This window comes from Electrona antarctica (assembly GCF_951216825.1).
Source record: "Electrona antarctica genome assembly, chromosome: 5".
Taxonomy (NCBI): Eukaryota; Metazoa; Chordata; class Actinopteri; order Myctophiformes; family Myctophidae; genus Electrona; species Electrona antarctica.
This window is the reverse complement of record NC_136810.1, coordinates 5,381,922-5,407,856: the sequence shown is the minus strand read 5'-3', so window position 1 is coordinate 5,407,856 and position 25,935 is coordinate 5,381,922. Positions and strand designations below refer to the sequence as shown.

The 25,935-nt window shown below is 43.2% G+C and overlaps 1 protein-coding gene across 3 annotated transcripts in view; it reads left to right on the top strand.

The window, feature by feature from the left end:
* The window catches only part of LOC306923648 (neural-cadherin-like), a 424,677-nt gene that overhangs the window by 373,692 nt on the left and 25,050 nt on the right, over positions 1 to 25,935 (top strand). For all 3 annotated transcript variants that reach the window (XM_079501857.1, XM_079501859.1, XM_079501858.1), the window contains 5 exons: positions 2,163 to 2,290; positions 3,871 to 3,994; positions 6,715 to 6,904; positions 7,998 to 8,164; positions 23,670 to 23,934. In XM_079501857.1, coding sequence (XP_079357983.1) covers positions 2,163 to 2,290; positions 3,871 to 3,994; positions 6,715 to 6,904; positions 7,998 to 8,164; positions 23,670 to 23,934 — 874 coding nt within the window. The remainder of the gene's footprint in view (positions 1 to 2,162; positions 2,291 to 3,870; positions 3,995 to 6,714; positions 6,905 to 7,997; positions 8,165 to 23,669; positions 23,935 to 25,935) is intronic.

Genomic DNA, 25,935 nt, shown 5'->3' with positions numbered 1-25,935 from the left:
TTGTTTTGGGTATTTTTTTTATTTTATTGTATGTTTTGTTTTGCAAAGTTGTGATTGACGTATTTGCAGTGCTCAGTGCGAGGGGGATACAAATGACGGGAAAGAAAACACAAGATGCAACTTAACGATTTAAGGGTGGTGTCGTTAAATGTTAATGGGTTAAATAATCCAATTAATTGATTTGTAATGGAGAAACTAACATACATTGAGATTGCAAGAGGATCTATTCACTGAAAAATGGGAGAAATGGACTGAGTATAGAAATCAACAGGACGACAGCGATGATAAGAATGATGGACATTCATGAATGGACTGGAATAGGTTGCTTGTTAATGGTGAATATGAACCCTTGCAATGTGACTGCAATTTTATTTATTTGTATTTGTTTTGTTTATCTGCAAATAAAAATTAAGTTAAAAAAATAGATTAAGTACAAAACAGCCCTCTGTTTAACACAGGAAAGTCTTGCTATGACTTAATGTAAATAATACGATCTGTTGGCTGACAGCCAATAGAAACTAGGAATCCAATCCAATTCCCCTTTAAGCTAATGGTTAAGATGTTTGGCAGGTTCGAATCCCAGGCGTTCCATACAGAAGGGAAACTGGGGTACCACCGGGAAGACTGGTCATTCATTTCTTTACCACATCCAGTTCTTTAACTACATCCATGGATAAACTATGAATCGTCAAAATGAGTTGGCATATCCTGTATTGTTTTTAACCAACATGTATGTATGATGTGTTATGTGTAGCCTAAATAAATTAAACATAATGGAGGAAAACTATATTTTATGTCTGAATCATTGATGTATTAAAAGTCGGCCTGAATTAACCTGAATTATTTAGCACACAATTTGCATTTATATCTTGAGGAAAACGCTATGTTGAAAACACCCAAGCAGGAATGACTTGATTTTAGTTTTGGTTGATTTTAACAGTGTGTTGTAGGTAGACTGTACAATACATTGGTAGTGTATCAACTTGCGCAGGGCCGGATTAACACCTCTGAGGGCCCCTGGGCACTGAAGCTCGAAGGGCCCCCTTCACGCGCGCGCAACATTTTTGCTGTTTTGGAGCCGTTTTGGGCCAGTTTTATGCCGTTATATTGGCCTATTTCCAGTCGCCTACCCCCCCCCCCCCCCCCCCCCCCAGAGTGACAGCCAATCTAGCGCATTGTTGCTGCTTTACACACAATTGCACTTTTCAGCTGCCCTTCTCACCAACAATAAAACACTAATCTTTTTAGACACCATTTATTTCATTCGGATTAGCAGGGACATTTTCTGTGCCCCTGGGCACGTGCCCAAAGTGCCCATATGGTAGATCCGGCCCTTGTGATACACATATGCTTGTATTGATACACACACACAATCTAGGCAATATCGGGCATTCTAGGACTAGATATAGACACCTCATTTGAAAGCGTATGTACTTTCATAATCTGTAGACATCTGAAACATTACCGATGCGTACATGTATGTGTAATGTAAGGAAGTGCTGACATATAGGTCACTTTTATGTGTTCCCCATCAATATAGTTCAACACACCTATTAAAGTTTCTTAATTGAAGTATTGCACTACAGAGGTATATATATATATATATATATATATATATATATATATATATATATAAAATTTCATTTTAAGAGAGGAAAGAAAATGGGACAACAAAAACAACAGCAATAATAATTAAATACAACTTAAAGCTATTTTTTCTTAAATTAACAACAAATAATTATAAATAATAATAAAATGAGTGAAAGGCAATTTATAATCTACATAAATTAGGGGTACAACGGTTAATGCAATTAATCGATTAATTGACAATGGATTTTAATCAAAGTAATAACAATTTACAACTTAGGCATTTAGCAGACGCTCTTAATCCAGAGCGACTAACGACTATAACAATAACAACAAAGGTTGTGACAATGGCAGATCTACAGGCTCAAAATGCTTCCAAGTGGATTATTGGCTAGTTTCACTATGTTTTATGTTGCCAAACTGTTAATCAAAAAGGAACGGTTTTGAACACACAAGGTTGCTATCCGACAGTGACGATATGTTGGAGATGTTTTTCTTTCAGTTATTTGTGTATTTATTTAGATATTTTTCCTGTTGACGAGTCTTTTCCGTCCCCTGTCTTCTGTGATTTACAGGAAGTGCGCTTCACACTGGATCGATGCTCCAGTGCCATCGTCATGGAGACGGAAGGCGTGGACGCCTGGGCCATGACGGAGGACCGCTCCTCTTGTGAAATCAGGGGCGTCACCCCCAGCAGGGACAAGTATGGACAATCATTTTAAACATTGTTGTCATGCAAGAAACACACAACAAACAAACTAGTACTATGGTAGACACTCTAATCTGTCTTGTTAAAAGCTTTAGCAATTCAGTTTCAGCTTAACCCAGCTGATGGCTGCTCAGTGCTGAACATGATGAGCACGGGGGGTGAGGCTGGGTAGTTAAGGGTTCATTGTCTTGCCCAGGGATGGGTGGGGGGCGGTACCTTCTCACCCTTCTCACCCTCACCCTTACGCTTCAAACCCACAAGTACCTGCCACCGCTTTTTTTCCCTCTGCCATCTACAACGAGTATTGCATAGCCGGCTGGGGCATGGATCTTCAACTTCCATCGTTACCGACTCTGTGCTGTATACAGCCGGCCGGGCCGGGCACCGGTCTAGTGTTAATGAATGACCGGCCATGCGTTTGTGACAAACGCATTTCTCATGGAAACTCATTGACCATCTGTGGCCATGCAGGTTTGGAGAGAACAATCGCTCCCAAACCTCCGTGCACACCTCCCAGCGTTAGTAGCTAGGCGTGATCTTCAGACATGATTCTAAACCTTTTTTTTCCCATTTAATTTCAAGGACCCCCAGTTTGATATGCAAATGTAGGCTACAGACCCCCATTTGATATGCATTTAAATGACATCAGAAAGTCCAATTTTTATTATGTTCAAAACAAAACAGCATAATGGCAAATGTATACACCTCCGCCTTCTATTCAGTACCAGTTGTGCTACAGTAGTCATCTTTACACATCAACAGAAGGTTCACACAAGGTTTTTCAATGTTTTATTAAACATAACAGTAAAATAAATTATTCAATCTTCCACTTTATCTCACCTCGTACTTCCACGTACCCACATTTGAGAAACAGTGATCTTACAGTGGTTCTCAAACCTTTTCAAGTCGAGGATCTCCAAATTGATGTGTATGTTGAAAAATAATTCAAAATAATAATAAAAATCACACCTGTGTGAACTGAGTGGTGCAACTCCCCTCTCCCCCTGCCCCTCTCTCTCTCTCTCTGTAATTAGCACTAGGCAACAGTGCAACACTATCTCTCTCTCTCTCTGTTTCTGGCACAACAGCGCCACTTTTGCCCCCACTGGTACTCATAGCCACCTTGAACCTTGAACCCTTGAACCTTGAACATAGTCACAGGTTAACACGGACATTGCTGTTCCTTGGAGTGGTTGCACCACTCAAAAATAACTTCAAAATTAGCAGAGCTTGTAGATCTGCTATTTTAGCCAACATAGTGGTTAAAATGATTGCGGTTCTTTATTAACTATTTTAGCTGGGGACTCCCTGGAAACGCCTCCCAAGGACCCCTGGAGGGTCCCCGGGACCCCACTTTGAGAAGCACCGATGCCTCCCAAGGACCCCTGGGGGTCCCCCGGACCCCACTTTGAGAAGCACCGATGCCTCCCAAGGACCCCTGGGGGTCCCCCGGACCCCACTTTGAGAAGCACCGGTGCTTCCCAAGGACCCCTGGGGGTCCCCCGGACCCCACTTTGAGAAGCACCGATGCACAGAGTTCAGCGTTGCTGTGCTGAGAGTGTCATTTCTTGCAGGTACCTGAATGGAAGTCACGTGTTGCAGCTGGGAGGAGTCAAGCAGAACATCTCCTACCAATATCCACAGCTGCAGCACAAGCACTTCACCGGATGCATCCGCAACCTGGTCCTGGACAGCAAGGTACGGACGGAGACAGGAGAGTGCATTCTCGGGGCTTCACCCCTTTTGCAACCAGATCTTATTTTAACCCATTTTGACCTGAGATCAGATTCTAAAAATGTCTTCTACATCCTGACAGTTTTCTGAAAAAGCTATGTTTCTATGTCAGTCGTTCTTCGATTTTTCAAAAATAGCAGACCTATTTTTATGAGCTTGCTATGAGCTTGTAGATCTGCTATTTTTCAATAGCTAAAGCACAACATAATGCTAACACCAAAAGGGGTTCCCGCCCGAAATGGGTTTAAAGGGCCACTTCACCCCTTTTGCAACCAGATCTTATTTTAATGATGTTTGGGAGACAAGAAACACTTTCCTGTGGTTTTTATGTGGGTAATAATGTGTTTTTTTTTCAGTATTTCAAGGTGTCCATGGGCTCCATGATGTCATCGACACTGGGCTCACTTCCTTCCTGGACTACAATTCCCATAATGCTTTGGTGGTGGATAGGGGGGAGGGCTGTCTTACTGAGACAACATGTAGTCCAGGAAATAAGTGAGCCCAGTGTCCATGACATCATGACATGAAGCCCATGGACACTTTGAAATACTGAAATATCTAAAAACAGAAAACACATATTACCCACATAAAACCCCCAGGAAAGTGTTTCTTGTCTCCCAAACATCATTAAAATAAGATATGGTTGCAAAAGGGGTGAAGTGGCCCTTTAAGTGCTGGACCGTAACAAATATACATATGTATTTGTAATTGTTTCCCCCCCGGGAACTAAAATCGCAAACGTACAGTATTATATTATATGTTGTAATTTAACAACTTAAATTGTAAAAAAAAAAAATAGCTGATTTACAAGCTCACCATGGCATGTGATGCACACTGTTGTGAGCATGATAGATCAACTATTTTAACTATTTTATACCTTTTCTTTTTTGTCTAATTTTCAATACATCGATGCATTGATATTAAAAAGAAAACACACTTTGTGTGTGCTGTATGAGTATGTCACCAAATGAACTAGTTACATCATGACAAAGTAAGTACAAAAGCCAAACCTCTGCCAAAGTGTCCTTGCACACAATAGCAACTTGCAAGCACTCCAGTAGGCTACTGTAACTGAAGCACAAATTAGAATAAATGTCTCCTGCAGAAGCAGACTAATACTTGACCAGGATAGCCTCTATACTGCATACAGGTTGCCAGGGTAACACCTGTATTGTACAGTGTACTGTATGAGCTCCATTGTGGGCTCAGGTGGTGCAGGAACACAGTGTTGTGTTGTGTTGTGTTGTGGTGTGGTGTGTTGTGTTGTGTTGTGTTGTGTTGTGTTGTGTTGTGTTGTGTTGTGTTGTGTTGTGTTGTGTTGTGTTGTGTGTAAGAGCCTCTCTCACTGTTGACCTGTGTGGATAGAAGAGTGAGTCTGCACTGCGCTGCAGGAGTACGGCTCTTCAATAGGAATGTAAATGCACACTCAAGGCCGCAGGCCGCTGGAAGCTCTGCTGAATGCTGATGTCTCTCACTCACTCATTGCTTTATGCTCGCTCTCTCTCTCTCTCTCTCAAGTACATTTTTGAGGTACTTTACTTTATATGCTTCCTGGAGGTAAATGTTGTACTTTTTACTCCACTACATTCATTTGACAGCTTTAGTTACATGGTAGCCTCGATACCCAGGCTTTCATTTCGTCTGCGCGAAAAATGAAAGCCTGGATTTACGCATGGGCTGCACTGGCCTAAACGTGGGAGTCAACCCTTCCGCGTAGGCGTCGCTTCAAATGATGTGACGTCAGGGCTCTGAGCGGTGTGCACCCCTCAAAATAACACTGTGAGGAAATCATTACCAGTGGAACTTCAAACGAGGCTATGCGAGGAAAATGAGGAGAATGGCTGAAGAACCCCCCCCCCCCCCCCCCGGGGCTGACGGACAGATCGGTGAACCAATCAGGGTGTGCGTATATTTGTATGCTAATAATACATTTGTACTTTGCCATATTAAATTATGAATGTAGAACCTTTACTTGTGTTGTTACTTTTACTTTAGTCCAAAACCTGAGTACTTCTTCCACTCTTTCTTTCTCCGTTCTCCTCTCGCTACAGTAAGACTGATGCAAGAAAACTTTCAACTATTTATTTTAAGTCCTGCCTGCACCTCACTCTGTTCTCCGTCTCACTCAACTGCACCTGCTGGGTCATTGCATTCTGTGTTAAAGCCTCAATCCGTAAAGTGTCATGATCTACCCAGCTCTCCCACAGTCTGTTGCTGAGCAGAAGGCCCAGCATACATTTATCAATAGAAGAGTGAAAGTTAAAGTTATGGATTATGGATTCAATATTGGATTGAAGCGTCAAATTGTTATTTATTATTTTTAACCATGACAAAAAGTACATTTCTATATTGTTCATCAGGTACAAAGTAGACCTACTATCAGATAAAAGCAAAAATAAGATAAGAAAATAACAATGAACTGATCCAGGCAAGTTCCTATAAATAGCTTTCCATTGATGTTGTTTTGCTCAAAGGTTAAACAAGTTGATTGCTAAAGTAATTATGCAATCTCTCTCGCTCGCTCTCTCTGATTGAACTGAAGGCACTTTGGTTGATTTCTCAGTGATTAATTCACTTTCATCTGGTGTGAGTAACTTTAGACTCTCACCCTCTCTCTGCCCTTCTGTTCTGTTTCTTCTGCTCTCCTGTACTCAACCTTTCATGTCTCCATTCATGCGTTCCAGCTCTATGACCTTGGATCTCCAGCGGAGGCCTTCAACAGCGCCCGCGGCTGCTCTCTCTTTGATGACGGCCACTGTGCTGACGGGGAGCAGCCCTCTCCCTGTGGCAACAGGGGGCACTGTTTTGCAGAGCGCGGCGGCTCCATTGGCTGCCGGTGCGAGCATGGATACACCGGGCCGCGGTGTGACCAAGGTGGGCCGCAAACATGTGTTGGAAATATAAAGAACATCTTCAAATAGTTGAACACGGCGGTTCTCAAGGACCCCCATAACTCTGAGAGTGTACACACGGAACCGGTGAACCTGTGGCGGTTCCTTTGGTTTCATTTGTACACTCAGGCCCCTTTTCAACCCATTGGTTCCCAATAGGAACCGGTTCAGTTCTTTTCCACCGGTTGGTTCCCAATGGGAACCGGTTCAGTTCAGTTCTGCAAAAAAAACGAAAATATGAAAAAGCTACTACTGTGGAAGGGTTATCATGTATTAATTTACTTGTATTGATCCTATAAACAATTTAATATAGGGTATAGTTTGCCCACCAATTTTGGAGCTCTGGCTCATGGACTAAGAACCAAAAAGAACTGAACCGGTTCCCATTGGGAACCAACCGGTGGAAAAGAACTGAACCGATTCCCATTGGGAACCAACCGGTGGAAAAGAACTGAACCGGTTCCCATTGGGAACCAAGCGGTGGAAAAGAACTGAACCGGTTCCCATTGGGAACCAAGCGGTGGAAAAGAACTGAACCGGTTCCCATTGGGAACCAACCGGTGTAAAAGAACTGAACCGGTTCCCATTGGGAACCAACCGGTGGAAAAGGGGCCTCAGAGTTATAGACCTGTAAGGTTCCAATTGAAAGCCCTCGAGGAACCCTGAGGACTTCAGGGCCCCAATTTGAAAATCTTATACATTTCAACTTTTGGTCAAAATAAGAAATAATCTTGCATTAAGTTTTTGTTTCGCGATAAATGCATTTTTACATATGTGATGTATTCCCATGCTTTTTGTTCTTGCCTATTGTAAGTCGCTCTGGATTAAGAGCGTCTGCTAAATGCCTAAATTGTAAATTGTAAATTGTAATTGTAAATAACTGATCTCAATATGGACCCCATGTTTTGCCATAATCATGCAGCTCTATAACAGTGACACAGACAGCAATGGTACAAAAATTGTTATATTGCCTTTACAGAACACTGAGCATGTCTCTGCATGTTTTCCCAAGCGAACATCGTCATTAATTAAATTTGCTATGTGTGTGTATGTTTTCTTTCTTTTTGCTGGACAAGCGGCCCCAGAGTTCTCCTTGGACGGACGGAGTCACGTCCAGTTGCAGCTGCTGTGGTCCCTGCCGGCGCGACAGCTCTGTGTGCAGGTGGGAGTTCGGACGCGCGCTGCCTCTGGTGTCATCTTCAGCCTGCGCTCACAGCGGCAGAGCGAATACCTACGTGTGGAGGTGAGTTATGATGACCTGTCACTCACATATCGCATACCTTTACTGTACATAAACGAACGCACGCACGCGCGCACACACACATACACGCATGCATGCACGCACTCGCGCACGCACGCACACACGCACACACGCACACACACAGGTGTCAAAACTCAAAATACAATAAAAAAACTGTTGAAAATGGGGAAGGTATATACAGTTCGAGGGGCCAAGGGGTACAGCATTAAGTAAACAGAGCTATGTCACATTACATCGTGCTGTGACAAGTTTTTTTAAACAAATAGCAGCATTTTTTGCAGTCACTTTAGGACAAATAGAAGCATTGTTTCTCAAGACTATTTAAATAGTATACATTAAACGCTACCAGAGCATCAAATCTCGCACCACCCGTCTCAGTAACAGTTTCTTCCCCCAGGCAGTCAGGCTGCTGAACAGCTGACCTTGAACTGTATTGCACTATATTGTCACTTCACTTGCTTTTTGTCTTTTTCTTTGCACTATAGATGTTTGTTTATGTCCTATGTATGTATAAGACTGAGAATGCTCTGAGCAAAATAATTTTCATTGTATTTATACTCTGTATCTATACATATGACAAATACACCTGACCTGAAAAAGCCTAGGTAGCAGCTCTGTTTACATGTGCAGTAGGTCTACTTGGTACAGTCCTTAGGGTGGTTGTATTCCATCGGCTAACGTTATTTTGTCGCAACAGTTCACAAACCTTGCTGCTGTGTTTGCACATTGTTGTATTTCTCCTAATAGGTATGGGAGTTTTTTGTCGTTGGATTCAAACTCGCTCTGGGTGTGTGTAATCTGTGGGAAGTATGTGTCTCTGATGTCTTGGTACAGTGGGCAGGTGGTTAGGAAGTGAAGCTCTGTTTCCACCACATTTTGTGTGCAGTGGGTGCATAGTCTGTCTTCACACACACACACACACACACACACACACACACACACACACACACACACACACACACACACACACACACACACACACACACACACACACACTGTCGCTGAGTTTGAAGTGTTAATTGGCTTGAGTTAAAAAGAACAGCGAACAGGCTGGTGGCAAGACCCCCATTTCAAGGAGGAGAGAGAGGCGAGAGAGAAGGAGAGTGGAAATGTGATTGGAGTGCTGAAAGACGCTGAAACCAACTGTTGTTTTGTGTATGCGGTTGTAGTGAAGTCATAGTGCAGTATCTTCATGTTGTTTTGTGTATGTGGTTGTAGTGAAGTCATCATAGTGCAGTATCTTCATGTTGTGTATGTGGTTGTAGTGAAGTCATAGTGCAGTATCTTCATGTTGTTTTGTGTATGTGGTTGTAGTGAAGTCACCATAGTGCAGTATCTTCACGTTGTGTATGTGTATGTGGTTGTAGTGAAGTCATAGTGCAGTATCTTCATGTTGTTTTGTGTATGTGGTTGTAGTGAAGTCATAGTGCAGTATCTTCATGTTGTTTTGTGTATGTGGTTGTAGTGAAGTCATCATAGTGCAGTATCTTCATGTTGTTTTGTGTATGTGGTTGTAGTGAAGTCATCATAGTGCAGTATCTTCATGTTGTGTATGTGGTTGTAGTGAAGTCATCATAGTGCAGTATCTTCATGTTGTTTTGTGTATGTGGTTGTAGTGAAGTCACCATAGTGCAGTATCTTCATGTTGTTTTGTGTATGTGGCTGTAGTGAAGTCATCATGGTGCAGTATCTTCATGTTGTGTATGTGGTTGTAGTGAAGTCATCATAGTGCAGTATCTTCATGTTGTGTATGTGGTTGTAGTGAAGTCATCATAGTGCAGTATCTTCATGTTGTGTATGTGGTTGTAGTGAAGTCATCATAGTGCAGTATCTTCATGTTGTTTTGTGTATGTGGTTGTAGTGAAGTCATCATAGTGCAGTATCTTCATGTTGTGTATGTGGTTGTAGTGAAGTCATCATAGTGCAGTATCTTCATGTTGTGTATGTGGTTGTAGTGAAGTCATCATAGTGCAGTATCTTCATGTTGCCTTGTCGCTGCCAGCAGGGCCGGATTTACCCTCCCAAGGGCTAGACAAAATTTCAGGGCCCCCCTGGGCTGCGCGGTGCATTTCGGTCGCGCGGCCCGGATTTTTTTTTCTCGTATTTTGTTTTAATTTCGCTGTAATACGCTGTAGTACTCGCCCCCCCCCCCAGTCATAACCTGACTCCACCAGATGGGGCAGCAGAGAGTACACTGGGTTCCCCCCTCCTGCTCCCATCTGGGAACTCTCAGGCAGACTTGATGCTCCGGCCACAAAACGGCCTGGCCAATCAGCGGCAGCTAGAGGCGGGATCAAGGCATACACAGTGCTGCCTTGATCCCACCTCTGCTGCCCCATCTGGCGGAGTCAGGTTACCCCAGTCGGGGGCCCCCCGGGCTGCAGCCCACCCTAGCCCAATGGTAAATCCATCTATGGCTGCCAGTATGAACGCAGCATCAACTATACGTTTGACGGCCTGAACATGTTGAGTAGTACCCCACTACCCCCAGTACTGTTCTGAAGTCACGGTGAGTTGATGGACTGACTAACGCTAAGACTTGGAGACGTCTGTGACAAGTATAATGGTGCGTCTTCAGTACTGTACGCTCTCTGGCAGGTACAGCTGGAGAACAGCAGGAGAACGCTTTCTGTTAATTCTGGGGGATTTTCTACTGCAGAGAAGCTGACAGTGAGAAAACCTTCAGGCTCACTCTCTGTTTAAGGTTATTTTGCTGACTCTGACTAACGTTGCAGGAACAATTCCATCTAGAGAGAAAGTAATTGTGGTGGTGGTGCTGTTGTTTATTGTTGTTGTTCCCCAATGTTTCGAAGGTCATAGCCCCTGCTGTGTGTAGTATAGAAGGTCATAGCCCCTGCTGTGTGTAGTATAGAAGGTCAGAGCCCCTGCTGTGTGTAGTATAGAAGGTCATAGCCCCTGCTGTGTGTAGTATAGAAGGTCATAGCCCCTGCTGTGTGTAGTATAGAAGGTCACAGCCCCTGCTGTGTGTAGTATAGAAGGTCGTAGCCCCTGCTGTGTGTAGTATAGAAGGTCATAGCCCCTGCTGTGTGTAGTATAGAAGGTCATAGCCCCTGCTGTGTGTAGTATAGAAGGTCAGAGCCCCTGCTGTGTGTAGTATAGAAGGTCATAGCCCCTGCTGTGTGTAGTATAGAAGGTCAGAGCCCCTGCTGTGTGTAGTATAGAAGGTCATAGCCCCTGCTGTGTGTAGTATAGAAGGTCATAGCCCCTGCTGTGTGTAGTATAGAAGGTCATAGCCCCTGCTGTGTGTAGTATAGAAGGTCAGAGCCCCTGCTGTGTGTAGTATAGAAGGTCATAGCCCCTGCTGTGTGTAGTATAGAAGGTCATAGCCCCTGCTGTGTGTAGTATAGGGTATTAGCCCCTGCTGTGTGTAGTATAGAAGGTCATAGCCCCTGCTGTGTGTAGTATAGAAGGTCATAGCCCCTGCTGTGTGTAGTATAGAAGGTCAGAGCCCCTGCTGTGTGTAGTATAGAAGGTCATAGCCCCTGCTGTGTGTAGTATAGAAGGTCATAGCCCCTGCTGTGTGTAGTATAGAAGGTCAGAGCCCCTGCTGTGTGTAGTATAGAAGGTCATAGCCCCTGCTGTGTGTAGTATAGAAGGTCATAGCCCCTGCTGTGTGTAGTATAGGGCATTAACAAGTTAAGATTGTTCCCAGTCGACTTGTCTGATAGTAAAGTCGAAGTTGAGTCGATGCGTCTTTTTATGACGGGGGGGGGGGGTCGGGGACGGGGGGATGGGGGGGCAACAACTGGACCACTTGTATGAGGACTAAACAACTGCAACTAAAGGTGAGAAAGCCTTCTAGCCAGAGCCATAGAGTAAGACAGAGTTACGACAACTCTGTTCACTTCATGAGGCCAGGCTCTTCTACATACAGTAGACTTGTATTGAATGGGGACAACCGGAAGTTTACGGAATGCATTGGAGTCTATGGGCTCGTATGAGTAGTACATGAACCACGTGACCATGAGGCTGTTTTCTGCCCCCTCAATGTCGCAACTTTGTCTTACTCTGTGGCTCTGCTTCTAGCACAAAACTCTCCTTTAACAGGGGGAGCATATCAAAACTCTCCTTTAACAGGGGGAGCATATCAAACTCTCCTTTAACAGGAGGAGCATATCAAAACTCTGCTTTAACAGGAGGAGCATATCAAAACTCTCCTTTAACAGGGGGAGCATATCAAAACTCTCCTTTAACAGGGGGAGCATATCAAAACTCTCCTTTAACAGGGGGAGCATATCAAAACTCTCCTTTAACAGGGGGAGCATATCAAAACTCTCCTTTAACAGGGGTAGCATATCAAAACTCTCCTTTAACAGGGGTAGCATATCAAAACTCTCCTTTAACAGGGGGAGCATATCAAAACTCTCCTTTAACAGGGGGAGCATATCAAAACTCTCCTTTAACAGGGGGAGCATATCAAAACTCTCCTTTAACAGGGGGAGCATATCAAACCTCTCCTTTAACAGGGGGAGCATATCAAAACTCTCCTTTAACAGGGGGAGCATATCAAAACTCTCCTTTAACAGGGGGAGCATATCAAAACTCTCCTTTAACAGGGGGAGCATATCAAAACTCTCCTTTAACAGGGGGAGCAAATCAAAACTCTCCTTTAACAGGGGGAGCATATCAAAACTCTCCTTTAACAGGAGGAGCATATCAAAACTCTCCTTTAACAGGGGGAGCATATCAAAACTCTCCTTTAACAGGGGGAGCATATCAAAACTCTCCTTTAACAGGGGGAGCAAATCAAAACTCTCCTTTAACAGGGGGAGCATATCAAAACTCTCCTTTAACAGGAGGAGCATATCAAAACTCTCCTTTAACAGGGGGAGCATATCAAAACTCTCCTTTAACAGGGGGAGCATATCAAAACTCTCCTTTAACAGGGGGAGCATATCAAAACTCTCCTTTAACAGGGGGAGCATATCAAAACTCTCCTTTAACAGGGGGAGCATATCAAAACTCTCCTTTAACAGGGGGAGCATATCAAAACTCTCCTTTAACAGGGGGAGCAAATCAAAACTCTCCTTTAACAGGGGGAGCATATCAAAACTCTCCTTTAACAGGAGGAGCATATCAAAACTCTCCTTTAACAGGGGGAGCATATCAAAACTCTCCTTTAACAGGGGGAGCATATCAAAACTCTCCTTTAACAGGGGGAGCATATCAAAACTCTCCTTTAACAGGGGGAGCATATCAAAACTCTCCTGTGAGCCGCTAAACAACATGGTGCGCACACAGTGATGGGGATTTATTTTTATTTATTATTTTATTTCTTTCGACTTTCGACTTCTCCTAATTTGGGTCGACTTGTGTTAATGACATTGACTTGTCGAGAAATCGACTTTTTAATGAATGCCCTAGTGTCAAGCCATTCAAAAGGCACATTTCAAAAAGGAAATTCACACAAGCTCCATGTTTGTTTGTCTGATTTTTATATTGAAAATAGCATATCTATGAGCTATTTGTATTTTCACATGAGACCGTCATAATCGGCATGTGTAAAAGTATAAAATACGGCTCAGGTTGCTGAAGCTTGTTGACCAGTGGTGGAAGGTATACCTTTACAGTAAAGTAAGTGATGCACCATATTTTCTAAGTATACTTTCCAGATGATGTGAAGCAGTGTACTATATTTCTCTGAAGTTCTCTCCCTGTAGTTAGTTGTTACTATATTTCTCTGATGTTCTCTCCCTGTAGTTTAGTTGCATTGTCAGTTCCTGTTTGTTTATTATCCTCAGAGCTTCTGTCTTCTTCACATGAGTCTTCAGGACGGCCTTCGCTTCCTCTTCGGAGAGTCGTGTTAGCTTGGACTGTGCACTATATGTTTAAGGTAGTGGTGCACTGCTGACATATTCTGCTGCAGAATCAGAGTCTTGAGGGATCCGAAATGACCAAACCTGCCTACCTAGTATAGATTTCTGTCCACAGCAGACATAAATGGTGCCATTACTGCCATAAGAAAAAGAGTACTTCTTCTACCAATGATGTTGCCACCCAATTAACACAACCTCCCTATGGAATACATTACCTGAAGTCCTGACACATTCCTGAATGAAATGTCAGCCACATGAACTCATTCATGTGTCTGACTGACAAGCCGACTGCCTGGTTGCTAAATGGCTCAGCAAGCACATTATTTTGCAGTGAACCAGCAAACTGCCAACTGTGTCCACTCCACTGCTCAACATCTCTACAACTAGGCCTGTCACAACTAATAAATAATCGCTTGCTCGCAATTAATTGGCATAATCATCATAATCACTCCCATGTTATAAAGTGAAATCTTTTCAGAAATAGTGGAAATAGCTGATATACAAGCTCACAACACGTCGCATCACGACGTGTTGTGAGCTTGTATATCGGCTATTTTCAAAAGATTTTGTATACATTTTAAACTTGAGACATTCTGCACATTGAAGTATATTTTGATGCCAATACTTTTTTACTTTTACTCGGATTCATATTTAATACGGGACGACTGTGGCTCAAGAGGTAGAGCATGATACATAAATTTAAGATAAGGGAAGGATCGAAGACCAATCAATCATCTGGACTCTGGAGGAGTCCCGTTGAGGAGAATTTGTAAGAATGTAATAGAGTACAAATACTCAAGAAGTCAGAATTAAGGACTGTAAACCTTTTAAACCAGTGAATATTAACTTTATCTTTACTGTTATAATGTTAAACTTATAAAACTGTAATCCTATATTAATACCTTTTAAGGATAAATACTTTAGAGGAAAACTACAATACTAAAATGAGAGAATTAGGCAGAGAGTAAAAGTATCAAAGTATACCAGAATACCTTAGAATGAGTTTGACACCAGACACGGAAGAAAGAGTCCACACACCAGAGCTATAAGGATTTTCCATTCAATATATATTACCAATTACCTCGGGAGAGAAATGGCAGGTCCGTACAGCGTTAAAACGATCTCTCACTGACACATCATCAGTGACCATATTTTATACTGTTATGATAACAAAACAAACTCTGACATAGGAAGTACTCAATTGGAGTTCAGAGGGTAACCAAAAGTGAATAATGGCGACACCTATTGCCGGGAGGTTCACTTGGGGACAGTACAACTGACGTGGCAAATCACACTTCCGGGAATCCAGAAAGTGTGACCAAAGGGAATCGTAGTTCTTTTAAGGGTAGATGTAGTTTATAACTGGTTACTGACTACTAGTAGGAGACAATTTGTCTGCTCTGGCACCGTACCAAGGCCGAATAACATGTTTTTCACCAGAGGGGCAGAGAATGCAAGACGTCATGGAATGTTGCTAAATAAACATACAGGAGATATCTCACGGAGCAGAGACAGCAATGATATGAGCCTCAGTGGGATCCATGTGACGTGAAAAATAAGTCATAGGGCAATATGGCATATGTAACGATTCATATTATAGCAGGACACAGGGCATATGATTTAAATCATTGGAAACATGTAAACAAAACCACAAAATAACTCAAAATTATCCATCAGAGCAGGTCGTCCAATGATCCATGGGTCGGCGGTTCGAAACCCGGCTCCTCCTGTCTACATGTTGAAGTGTCCTTGGGCAAGACACTGAACCCCAAATTGCTCCCTATGTGCTGGTTGGTACCTTGCATGGCTTCCGCGTATGAATGTGTGTGTGAATGGGTGAATGTAATGCACAATCTATGTAAAGCGCCTTGGATAAAGGTGCTATATAAATGCACCATTTACCATTCATACTTTGTTTTATTGTTTGTTTTGTTTTTCGCCACCCTGTTGTGTATCTCTATAATATGTTTTTGACGATTTTGTGCACTTTTATTTGTGTTTTTTGTTATGTTATGTAAAGCACTTTGGTCAACTCTGTTGTTTTTAAATGTGCTCTATAAATAAAGTTGGATTGGATTGGATTGGATACTTGTAACGGAGTATCATCTACAGTACATTGCAATATTGATACTTTTACTCCAGTAAAACTATACTTCTTCCATGCATCACTGACTGAGGAGAGGAAACGGGCTTTAGCAGCCTGTCTTCTTCCATGCATCACTGAGTGAGGAGAGGAAACGGGCTTTAGCAGCCTGTCTTGTAACATACAGTACGTGGCTGTAAAGCCTCTCTCTCTCCAGAGTTGAAAGAAACGGTGAAAAAAAATACCCACACAAAGTCATCTGATGTCTGTAGTCTGTCTCCCACCCTCGCCTCGCCGTTGAAACGTTCTCAGGCAGCCTGTCTCAGAGCTCTCAGAAACACTTGGGCGCAGCAGCAGCAGCAGCAGCAGCCCTGGTGCGTCTGCAGACAACAAGCCTTAATTTAAAGGGCTATCTCACAGCCCTAGCCTGCTTTCCTTAAAGTGTAGAAATGGGCTAGAGTGCATTCTGAATAAATAAGCAAAAGGTTTCAGGGATTAGGTAAAAAATAGAATAGCAGCTCCTTCACGGAGGAGGAAGGTGTCTGCATAATGAAAGAGACCATTTATCTAACGAGACGTTTTCTTTTTTTATACGGATGTCGCTGCAATTGGACGGCTTTGTTTCAAATGTTAATTATCTTAATCGTTTACCCGCCAGGAACATAGGAATATTAACACGTAGAATCTTGTAGCCTGCCACAAACGGAAAAGCCGTTTTAACAGCGATGTATTCATTAATGCATGTTTTAATACGATCGTATCGAAATCTACCGTCCGTTAGCTTTGTTATGCTTCTGACACAATGGGCGCGGCCATTTTGAAAATGCGCGCGCATCCACTAACATTGCCGGCTCTGTTTTCAGACGGCTTTATCTCACAGAAGCGACATTGCAGAGGACGCTTTGTCCCAGACAAGCGTTTTCAACGGCCTGTAGCAGGCGCTGTGATACTCGCTGTCCACTTTTTCCACCACCGACCGAGAGAACGAGCACCAGCTTCGTCAACACACACGGAATGGTTTCATAGTAAAATGCGATACGGATATTTGGCTCTTCAAAGTAAGTGTCACGCGTGATTAAACCATGGCAATATGCAATCGAGGGATTAATTAATGGCGGCAGGCTAAGAGTTAACTGTGGTTTTTTTCTCTAAAATCATAATTTGATTTGAATTGCTGAAGTCCCAGTTTGGGGGCGTGGGGGGGGGGGTGAGAAAATTAACCTACTGATATTTCCACTATGACATACTGTAGTGACTATATCATGTGTGCGTGTGTGCGTGTGTGCGTGTGTGTGTGTGTGTGTGTGTGTGTGTGTGTGTGTGTGCATGTGTGCATGTGTGTGTGGGCGCATCAGACATTGAGTACAACGGGTATTGGAGGATAACTACTATGCTTTCATTCTCAACAGGCATCAACCTAATATTTGTAAAACCCACAGTCACTATGAAAGGAAAGAAAGACCAAAAAGGCAACTCTACAAGCTCACTGTGTCACAATGGGACTTGTGAGCTTGTACTGTAGTAGACTGATGATTTTTGCTGCACAACACTCTTATTATGACAAATGAAGTGTAATCTATGCCATTAATTGCAAGAATGCATATACATACATATGTGCACTAGTGGGATTCGGGAGTTGTTTGCCTCCCAGTCCCCCCCCCCCCCCCCCCCCCGCTGACAGAGGGGTTAGTAGTGAATACAGGGTGGACTCATGTGTTCCACTGTGTATTGAATTATCCTAGCTGCCCCACTTTCCAATGAAGGCGTTGACATGTACAAGCTGCCGTTACAGGAGCCCCTCCCAGCGTCGGCTCGTTGTGTTCGCTCATCCTTAAACCCGCCGAAGATAATTGTTGTTCCTTTTATAACCTGCCTTCCGGGTGCCTCGCTGCTGCTGCTGCCATGTATCCACTGCAGTAATGTCTGGCAGCTTTGCTAAACATACCAAGCTGCAAATCCGAAAGCTGCATGAATTAACGTTTTAAAACCGAGCTTCCACTGAGCTTTGACGCCTACGATCTTCTGTAAATACCCAAATTTCACAGTTTTTCTTTGTTCATACTTGTCAGTCACCTGTGGGATCCCGTCTCAGCGGGGGAACGCGGCCTACTTTGTGTTGTTTTATTCAGATCAAAGCAAAAAGCCCAGAGTGAATTCTCGGAATTTACTGCTGTGTAAAAGTAGCTCTAAGCTTTACAACATGTCACGCTTCGAGCTTGTAGATCTGCTATTTTTCAGCGTGCAACACTAATTAATGCATCAGGCTTGAGTCATGTACTCTTTCAAGTCATTTATTTTTGGTAGCAGCACCGATGGAAACTCCTCAGCGATGTTGGGCATTAAGATAATTAGTTAGTTAGTGCTTTCAAAACAACTGTATTACTAACTGGGATAATCTAAATTGAATGGATTAATTTGAATGAAGTTACTGGGAAAATGTACATTCTCTGCTTTTTTGTGAAAAAAAAGACTAAGCAAAAGCTTTGTCAAAAAGGTATATTTTGAATCCGTAGATTGATTGTGGGGCTCTCAAATGGTCAGGGAGGGCATGTGGCCGGCTGAGGGCGGCTGTGGCTCAGGAGGTATAGCAGGTCGTCCAATGATCCCTGGGTCGGCGGTTCGAATCCCGGCTCCTCCTGTCCACATGTCGAAGTGTCCTTGGGCAAGACACTGAACCCTACACTGCCTCCAATGAGTTGGTCGGTGTGAGCTTGCCACCATTGGTGTGTGAATGTGGGAAGTGAGGACGCTGGCGTCGACTGTTCGCCGCTTCACCTCCCAATGTATGAATGAATGCACCATTGTAAAGCGCTTTGAGCACTTGGAAAAGCGCTATGAAAATGCAATTCATTATTATTCCACGTGGGGCAGTGGAGCAGAACGCCCCATGGTGCAGAGGTTGGCCATGGGGGAAAGGAGAAGGTTGATCATTTGTACAAATATTGGCTATCCTAAACATTGATTTACCTCTTTATAGATCTGAGTGGTTCTATCCTAAACATTGATTTACCTCTAGATCTGAGTGGTTCTATCCTAAACATTGATTTACCTTTAGATCTGAGTGGTTCTATTCTAAAGATTGATTTACCTTTAGATCTGAGTGGTTCTATCCTAAACATTGATTTACCTCTAGATCTGAGTGGTTCTATCCTAAACATTGATTTACCTCTAGATCTGAGTGGTTCTATCCTACACATTGATTTACCTCTAGATCTGAGTGGTTCTATCCTAAACATTGATTTACCTCTAGATCTGAGTGGTTCTATCCTGGTTCTATCCTAAACATTGATTTACCTTTAGATCTGAGTGGTTCTATCCTAAACATTGATTTACCTTTAGATCTGAGTGGTTCTATCCTAAACATTGATTTACCTTTAGATCTGAGTGGTTCTATTCTAAACATTGATTTACCTTTAGATCTGAGTGGTTCTATCCTAAACATTGATTTACCTTTAGATCTGAGTGGTTCTATCCTAAACATTGATTTACCTTTAGATCTGAGTGGTTCTATCCTAAACATTGATTTACCTGTTAGATCTGAGTGGTTCCCGGGGGTTGGCGAGTAAACAATTGTTACATATTACATATGGTTTCTGTCGGGTGCTAGCCTGGCATTAGCATGACTGATAACGTGGATTTACTCACATGTTGTTCCAACGGTATCAGCAACATGTGATTTACTCACATGTTGTTCCAACGGTATCAGCAACATGTGAGTGGATTTACTCACATGTTGTTCCAGTTCCACGGTATCAGCAACATGTGAGTGGATTTACTCACATGTTGTTCCAGTTCCACGGTATCAGCAACATGTGAGTGGATTTACTCACATGTTGTTCCAGTTCCACGGTATCAGCAACATGTGAGTGGATTTACTCACATGTTGTTCCAGTTCCACGGTATCAGCAACATGTGAGTGGATTTACTCACATGTTGTTCCAGTTCCACGGTATCAGCAACATGTGAGTGGATTTACTCACATGTTGTTCCAACATCGGTATCAGCAACATGTGAGTGAAGCAGGGATGTGCACACATACAGTAGACATCAAAGGGAGCTTCAGCCCCTGCCCTTTTACCCGTCTGTAAAACAACTGCCCTTTCCAGACTACAAATGCAGCATTTACTATGATGGAAGAAATGCAAATGCCACTCCTTTCCATGCCATGCCATATAATACCGGAAGGCAACATTTTTCCACAGTCTCCTGAACTTGAACGTAGCATTTTTGTGTTGAACAAATTGGTTTCAAAATCCACGTCATATACGCCCGCATCTCCAGTAGATAAAGCGTGCTGGGTTGCGCCCGCAGATCTACAAGCTCTCAACGCGTTTGTCGAGTTTATTCCGTGAGTGGGATCATTATAATATTAAGTGCCGGCCCAGCTTATATTTGTAACTTCATGTTTGTGTCATTTATGTATAGATGTTGGTGCTGTTAAGTTCACTGCCTATACAGTAAATACTCTGTGTTATATAAGAACAGAGATCCTCTTATCAACCAATTACAGTATGTCTCAGGGATGTAGATATTAATACAGCTAATTGGGGGATAAATGTGTGACCAATACTATATACTATGTGGAATGTGCAAGGTCATACTACATGGTATGGGGGTAGGAAGTGTCGGGTCACAGAGGAAGAGGCGAGCTATGCACAGGGCAGGATGTCTAGAACGTTCTTTCATTCATTCTTTCAGTACAATGTAACAGACGGGATGACGCGTTTAAGTAAGTCCTTGAAATGTGTTATATGTTCGTTAAATGCTCTAAATTCAGTCATAATGATGCATCTATGCAGTCGCTATATCTGTGAATTAATAGTATGTATCTTGTGTTTCTTTTGTGTTTTCAGTTATTACCTAAACGCCACTACAGTCTCTGATTCCTTTGTAATGATCAGATTAAGGGCAATCAATGCTATTGTACTAGATCTAAACACGGGCCAGACAAGGCAAATAAGGCTTTATACTGTACACAAGTTTAGTAGAAGTATGTTTGTACGTGTGTGAGTGTGTTATGAGATAATAGTAATAAAATGGCCAAAATCAAGTGATTGTTTGCGGGCATTATTGCAACGTCGAGGCTATGTATGTTTGAGTAATATAAATGTTACAATTGGTGTGTGTTAAATCACAATTACCAGACCTGTTTGTTATAACTCCTTTGCGGAGGGTTGAATCAGTAATTAAGCAAAGCTATGAAACAGCAAAGTTTAGTTATATTCGTACAGCGCGACCCGTTGTGAGCTTTTTCACCCCTGTGTCAATTATCTAATGTGATGCTGGGCTCTACACACCCTCCGCCAACCTAGTCCCCATATATGGGGGACATGGGGAGAGCAACGGACTTGAACTCATGCTTCCTTCATGCCTGAGTGTCCAAGTTGCTCCTTTACACCTGACAGGGGGGAGTTTCCCTGGTTGGACGTAGCGCGTGGAAGGAACACGTTATACCAACCAGTTCCTTTCCCCTCCATCAGGCGCCCCGGTTGGCCAGGGGGAGGCAGTTTAGAGACCAGGATTACTGCATGTTTTTTGTGAGGGTACCTACCCTAGTGCCCAAAAGTGCCCTCTTCCGGGATTTCAGCCCCTGCCTCGCTAACATTCTCTGCATGTACCTGGAGTGAAGTGGTGCAGCTCGTATGCTCCTAACTGTTACTTTTCATTTTCGTAAAACAGCTGATCTACAAGCTCGCACAGCAATGCATTGTGTGCTTGTTGATCTGCAATCTTTGCTTCTTTTGGGTGACACTGTAGTACGATGAAGTAGGGCCTTAATTATTTTGACCTGAGATCAGATTCTAAAAATGTCTTCTACATCCTGACAGTTTTCTGAAAAAGCTATGTTTCTATGTCAGTCGTTCATCGAGTTTTCAAAAATAGCAGACCTACAAGCTCGTAGCACGCCACTCGGTGGCGCGCTATGAGCGCCAAAAGGGGTTCCCGCCCAAAATGGGTTAATTATTTTTCTGCCATCTATGAACATATTCGGACCCCCTAGGCTAGGGTAGGCAGGTGCCAACCACGAACATGTTCGTAGACACCCGTATACTCCATATATGAAAGTGGCGACCGTCAATTTACCTTTTAGCATTGTTCCGGTTGCTATGCAACGCCTCCGGTGGTGTCCACCGGCCAATAAGGGACCACCATTCTTGATGACGTAACTAAGGTATGTGTATGTGTACTGTACGTGTACGTGTACGTACGTATGAGTGTGTGTGTGTGTGTGTGTGTGTGTGTGTGTGTGTGTGTGTGTGTGTGTGTGTGTGTGTGTGTGTGTGTGTGTGTGTGTGTGTGTGTGTGTGTGTGTGTGTGTGTGTGTGTGTGTGTGTGTGTGTGTGTATGAACGGTGGTCTCTTATTGATGTTGATGGTGACGTAACTAAGGTACGTTTCAGGGTAGGTACAGTATAAGGTCAATAACGGGTCTAAAGGATTTAGAACAGCAGTTCACTTCAACTTCAAAGTGGCATTCAAGAGTCTGATGGAGGTGGGCACAAAGCTAGCTGAGCCCCTTTTAGTGAGTTTTGATGCTCTGTATCGCCGGCCTGAGGGCATTAGTTTGAGGTGGTTATGGAGGGTGTGTGTGTTGTCCTCAACTATTTGAGAGGCCTTTTTTATTGTCCGTTTTTTATGGATGCTGCTGAGTGACTCCTGGTCCCTCCCAATGATCTTGCCGCTGATCCTAACCACCCTGTCGAGAAGGTTCCGGTTGATGGCACGCATCACACCAAACCATGATGTGATGTTGAAGGTCATTATTGATTCTACAAAGGCCTGCAGGATCGATGGTCGGACCTGAAGCTTCCTCATCTTAGGAAGAACAGCCTTTGTTGACACTTAGAGTGAATGTTCTCCGCGTTGGTCTTGAATGTGAGCTTATGGTCGATGGTGGTGCCGAGGTATTTGTACTCTTCGACACGTTCTATTGCCTGGCCATTTATCTCGCAGTTGTAATAGACATTAGTTAGTACTTGAGCTCTCACAAGTACACCATGTATGGCCTACTTGTGTGCAAGGCGCAAGTTGGCACCTCGGCAGAGTGCATATCTAGTTATTGTTGTCTCCCCAGACTGAAGACATTAATTGCCGGAACTTTGTCCGTTCATCCGTGTGTGTCTGTGTACCATTGAACTGATTGGCATGAAACCTTGCATGCACACACTCCCTGGAGGCCAAGTAAAAACCTCTGCCCCAAATCTTTCACATCAGCCTGTTATACTGTACAGTAGTACCACCAGGAGACCATTTATTTTTATATTACTACTCCTATAGATTTTTTCCAAAGGTCACAACAATCGGTTCACATTATCGCTATAGTGATCTAGACAGATCTGTCTGATGTTTTTTCTTTTTTGAACAAATTGCCTCAAATCATGAACGCAGCGTCCGGTTGCCGTGAAACATCACTGGCCCACAATAAGCTACCTGCCACAGCGGTCAATTCATTCATGTATTAAGAAATGTATACTGCATTGATAATAAAAAAAAGCTTCTCGATTGAAGTAATCAAGAGAATAATCACTAATAAAATAATCTCACAGTTACGTGCCTTACGTTCCCAGGTGTTTGGAGGTGTGCTGGCGGTCTTCTTCAACCTGGGAGACGGAGACTACAACCTCACGTTGCCCCGCCATCGCCTGGACAACGGAGACTGGCACGACGTGGAGCTGGACCGCTTCGGCAGAGAGTTCACGCTGCGATTGGATGGCGGGGGCGGGATGCGGGAGGTCACCGCCTCCCCGGGGCGGAGTCAGGAGATCATCATCGACCCGCTGGTCGTGATGCTCGGCAACTCCTTCCCCTCCGGACACAACCACAGCTTCCTGGGTATGAATTCTAACACAATGTTCATCTCACGCCTTTCAACCCAGAGTCCCTATTTTGAGCATGACGTTACATAGGCACAAATTTATAAATATTAAAAATAAAATCTCAAAGGCATGATCTACAAGCTCACAATAGGTTGCATTGCGACGTGTTGTGAGCTTGTAGATCAGCTATTTTCACTATTTGTTGTATGAGGAAGTATAGGGTTTAAAAGACCCATGTTTTTTGGTGGCTTTCGCCTTTATTTTATATATTTTATGGAGGGGCAGACAGTAGGCTGACAGGAAATGGGGGGAAGACAGGCAGTAAAGGCCGTCGGATCGGGAGTCGAACCTGCGGCACACTGCCAGACTGGATTACCAGCCAAGGTGCCTGGACCATTGAGCCATGGCCCAGGCCAAGGACCCATTTTCTTACGAGGAAATATACTCTGTACTAGTGTAATTGGTCTTCACTAATACTCTGCATCTCAGAGGTGGGCTGGGGACCGTTCAGGAAGAGTTCAAACTTTGTTGTTCTATTTATTTTTGTTGCAATTACAATGGCTTATAATTTATTTCAGCATGCTCACTTTCCAGGAAGATAAAGGCTGTAGTTTCTATTAGATTGGAATCCCCATCGATGTCATTGTTGGTTGTTAGGCAGGTTTATGAACTCTCCATAGCCAATGAGACACAGACGCCATCTTATACGGAGAATTAGAGAAGACCAATTATATTGACGATAAGATTTGAAGAGATAAGTGCTCCTTTAAGTGCTCCCGAAGAGTGTACAAAATGATGCTGATGCTCAGACATGTGGATGAAGAGTGTACAGAATGATGCTGATGCTCAGACATGTGGATGGAAAGAGACGAAGGTGTGAGACTGTGAATGATTCAGAGAAGACTGTGTCCAGATCTCAAAGCCTATATTTAGTCCAGGTGCTGGAGGTCAGGCATCAAGGAGACGGTGTCCATCTCTAAGCCTATATTTAGTCCAGGTGCTGGAGGTCAGGCATCAAGGAGACGGTGTCCATCTCAAAGCCTATATTTAGTCAAAGGTGCTGGAGGTCAGGCATCAAGGAGACGGTGTCCATCTCTAAGCCTATATTTAGTCCAGGTGCTGGACGTCAGGCATCAAGGAGAAGACTGCGTCCACATCTCAAAGCCTATATTTAGGCCAAGTGCTGGACGTCAGGCATCAAGGAGACTGTGTCCACATCTCAAAGCCTATATTTAGTCCAGGTGCTGGACGTCAGCAGGGGGTTAGTGTGTCACTCTCATCTGATCAGTGTAATACTGCAGATCATAGTTTTGAAACCTTTTGGGGCCAAGGACCACCACATTGATATGAAAAGGTTTTATGCCAGGGACCACCATGTATGCAGAAGAGTAGATTTGTGTAAAACAAAAATGCACAAATCTTAACATACATTTTAAGATGTTGTGATGAACTACTTCTGCTGGAGACCCCCCAAGGACCCCCTGGAGACCCCCCAAGGACCCCCTGGAAACCCCCCAAGACTAATTTGTGGAAAAAGAACATTGAATGTCAAATAGTCTAGTCCCCGATTATAATATGACCTGATATTTAGGATATTTCCATTGGGAAAAAAACACAGTCTTATATTCAGACAAATAGGGCACTAACTACAGCGTCACACAAAACTATCAGAAGTATCAGATCCACAAGCTTGTTTAGAGCTTGTAGATCTGCTAATTTAGACTTTTTTTTATTTGAATCCTGAGCAGTTTTTGGACATATGATGTTTACAATTACAGTTCTTGCCTAATGTAAATCGCTCTGGATTAAGAGCGTCTGCTAAATGCCTAAATTGTAAATTGTATAAATGAATATGATCAGAGTATACATTTTATTATGATCAACGTATTAATGATAGGCCTACATTATGATCAGTGTTGAAATTATTCATTATGAATCCCTGTAGAAATGTGTGTGTTATGATTAGTGAATACATGATATGTTATGGTCAGTATATAAATAATTGCTCTGGTGGAAA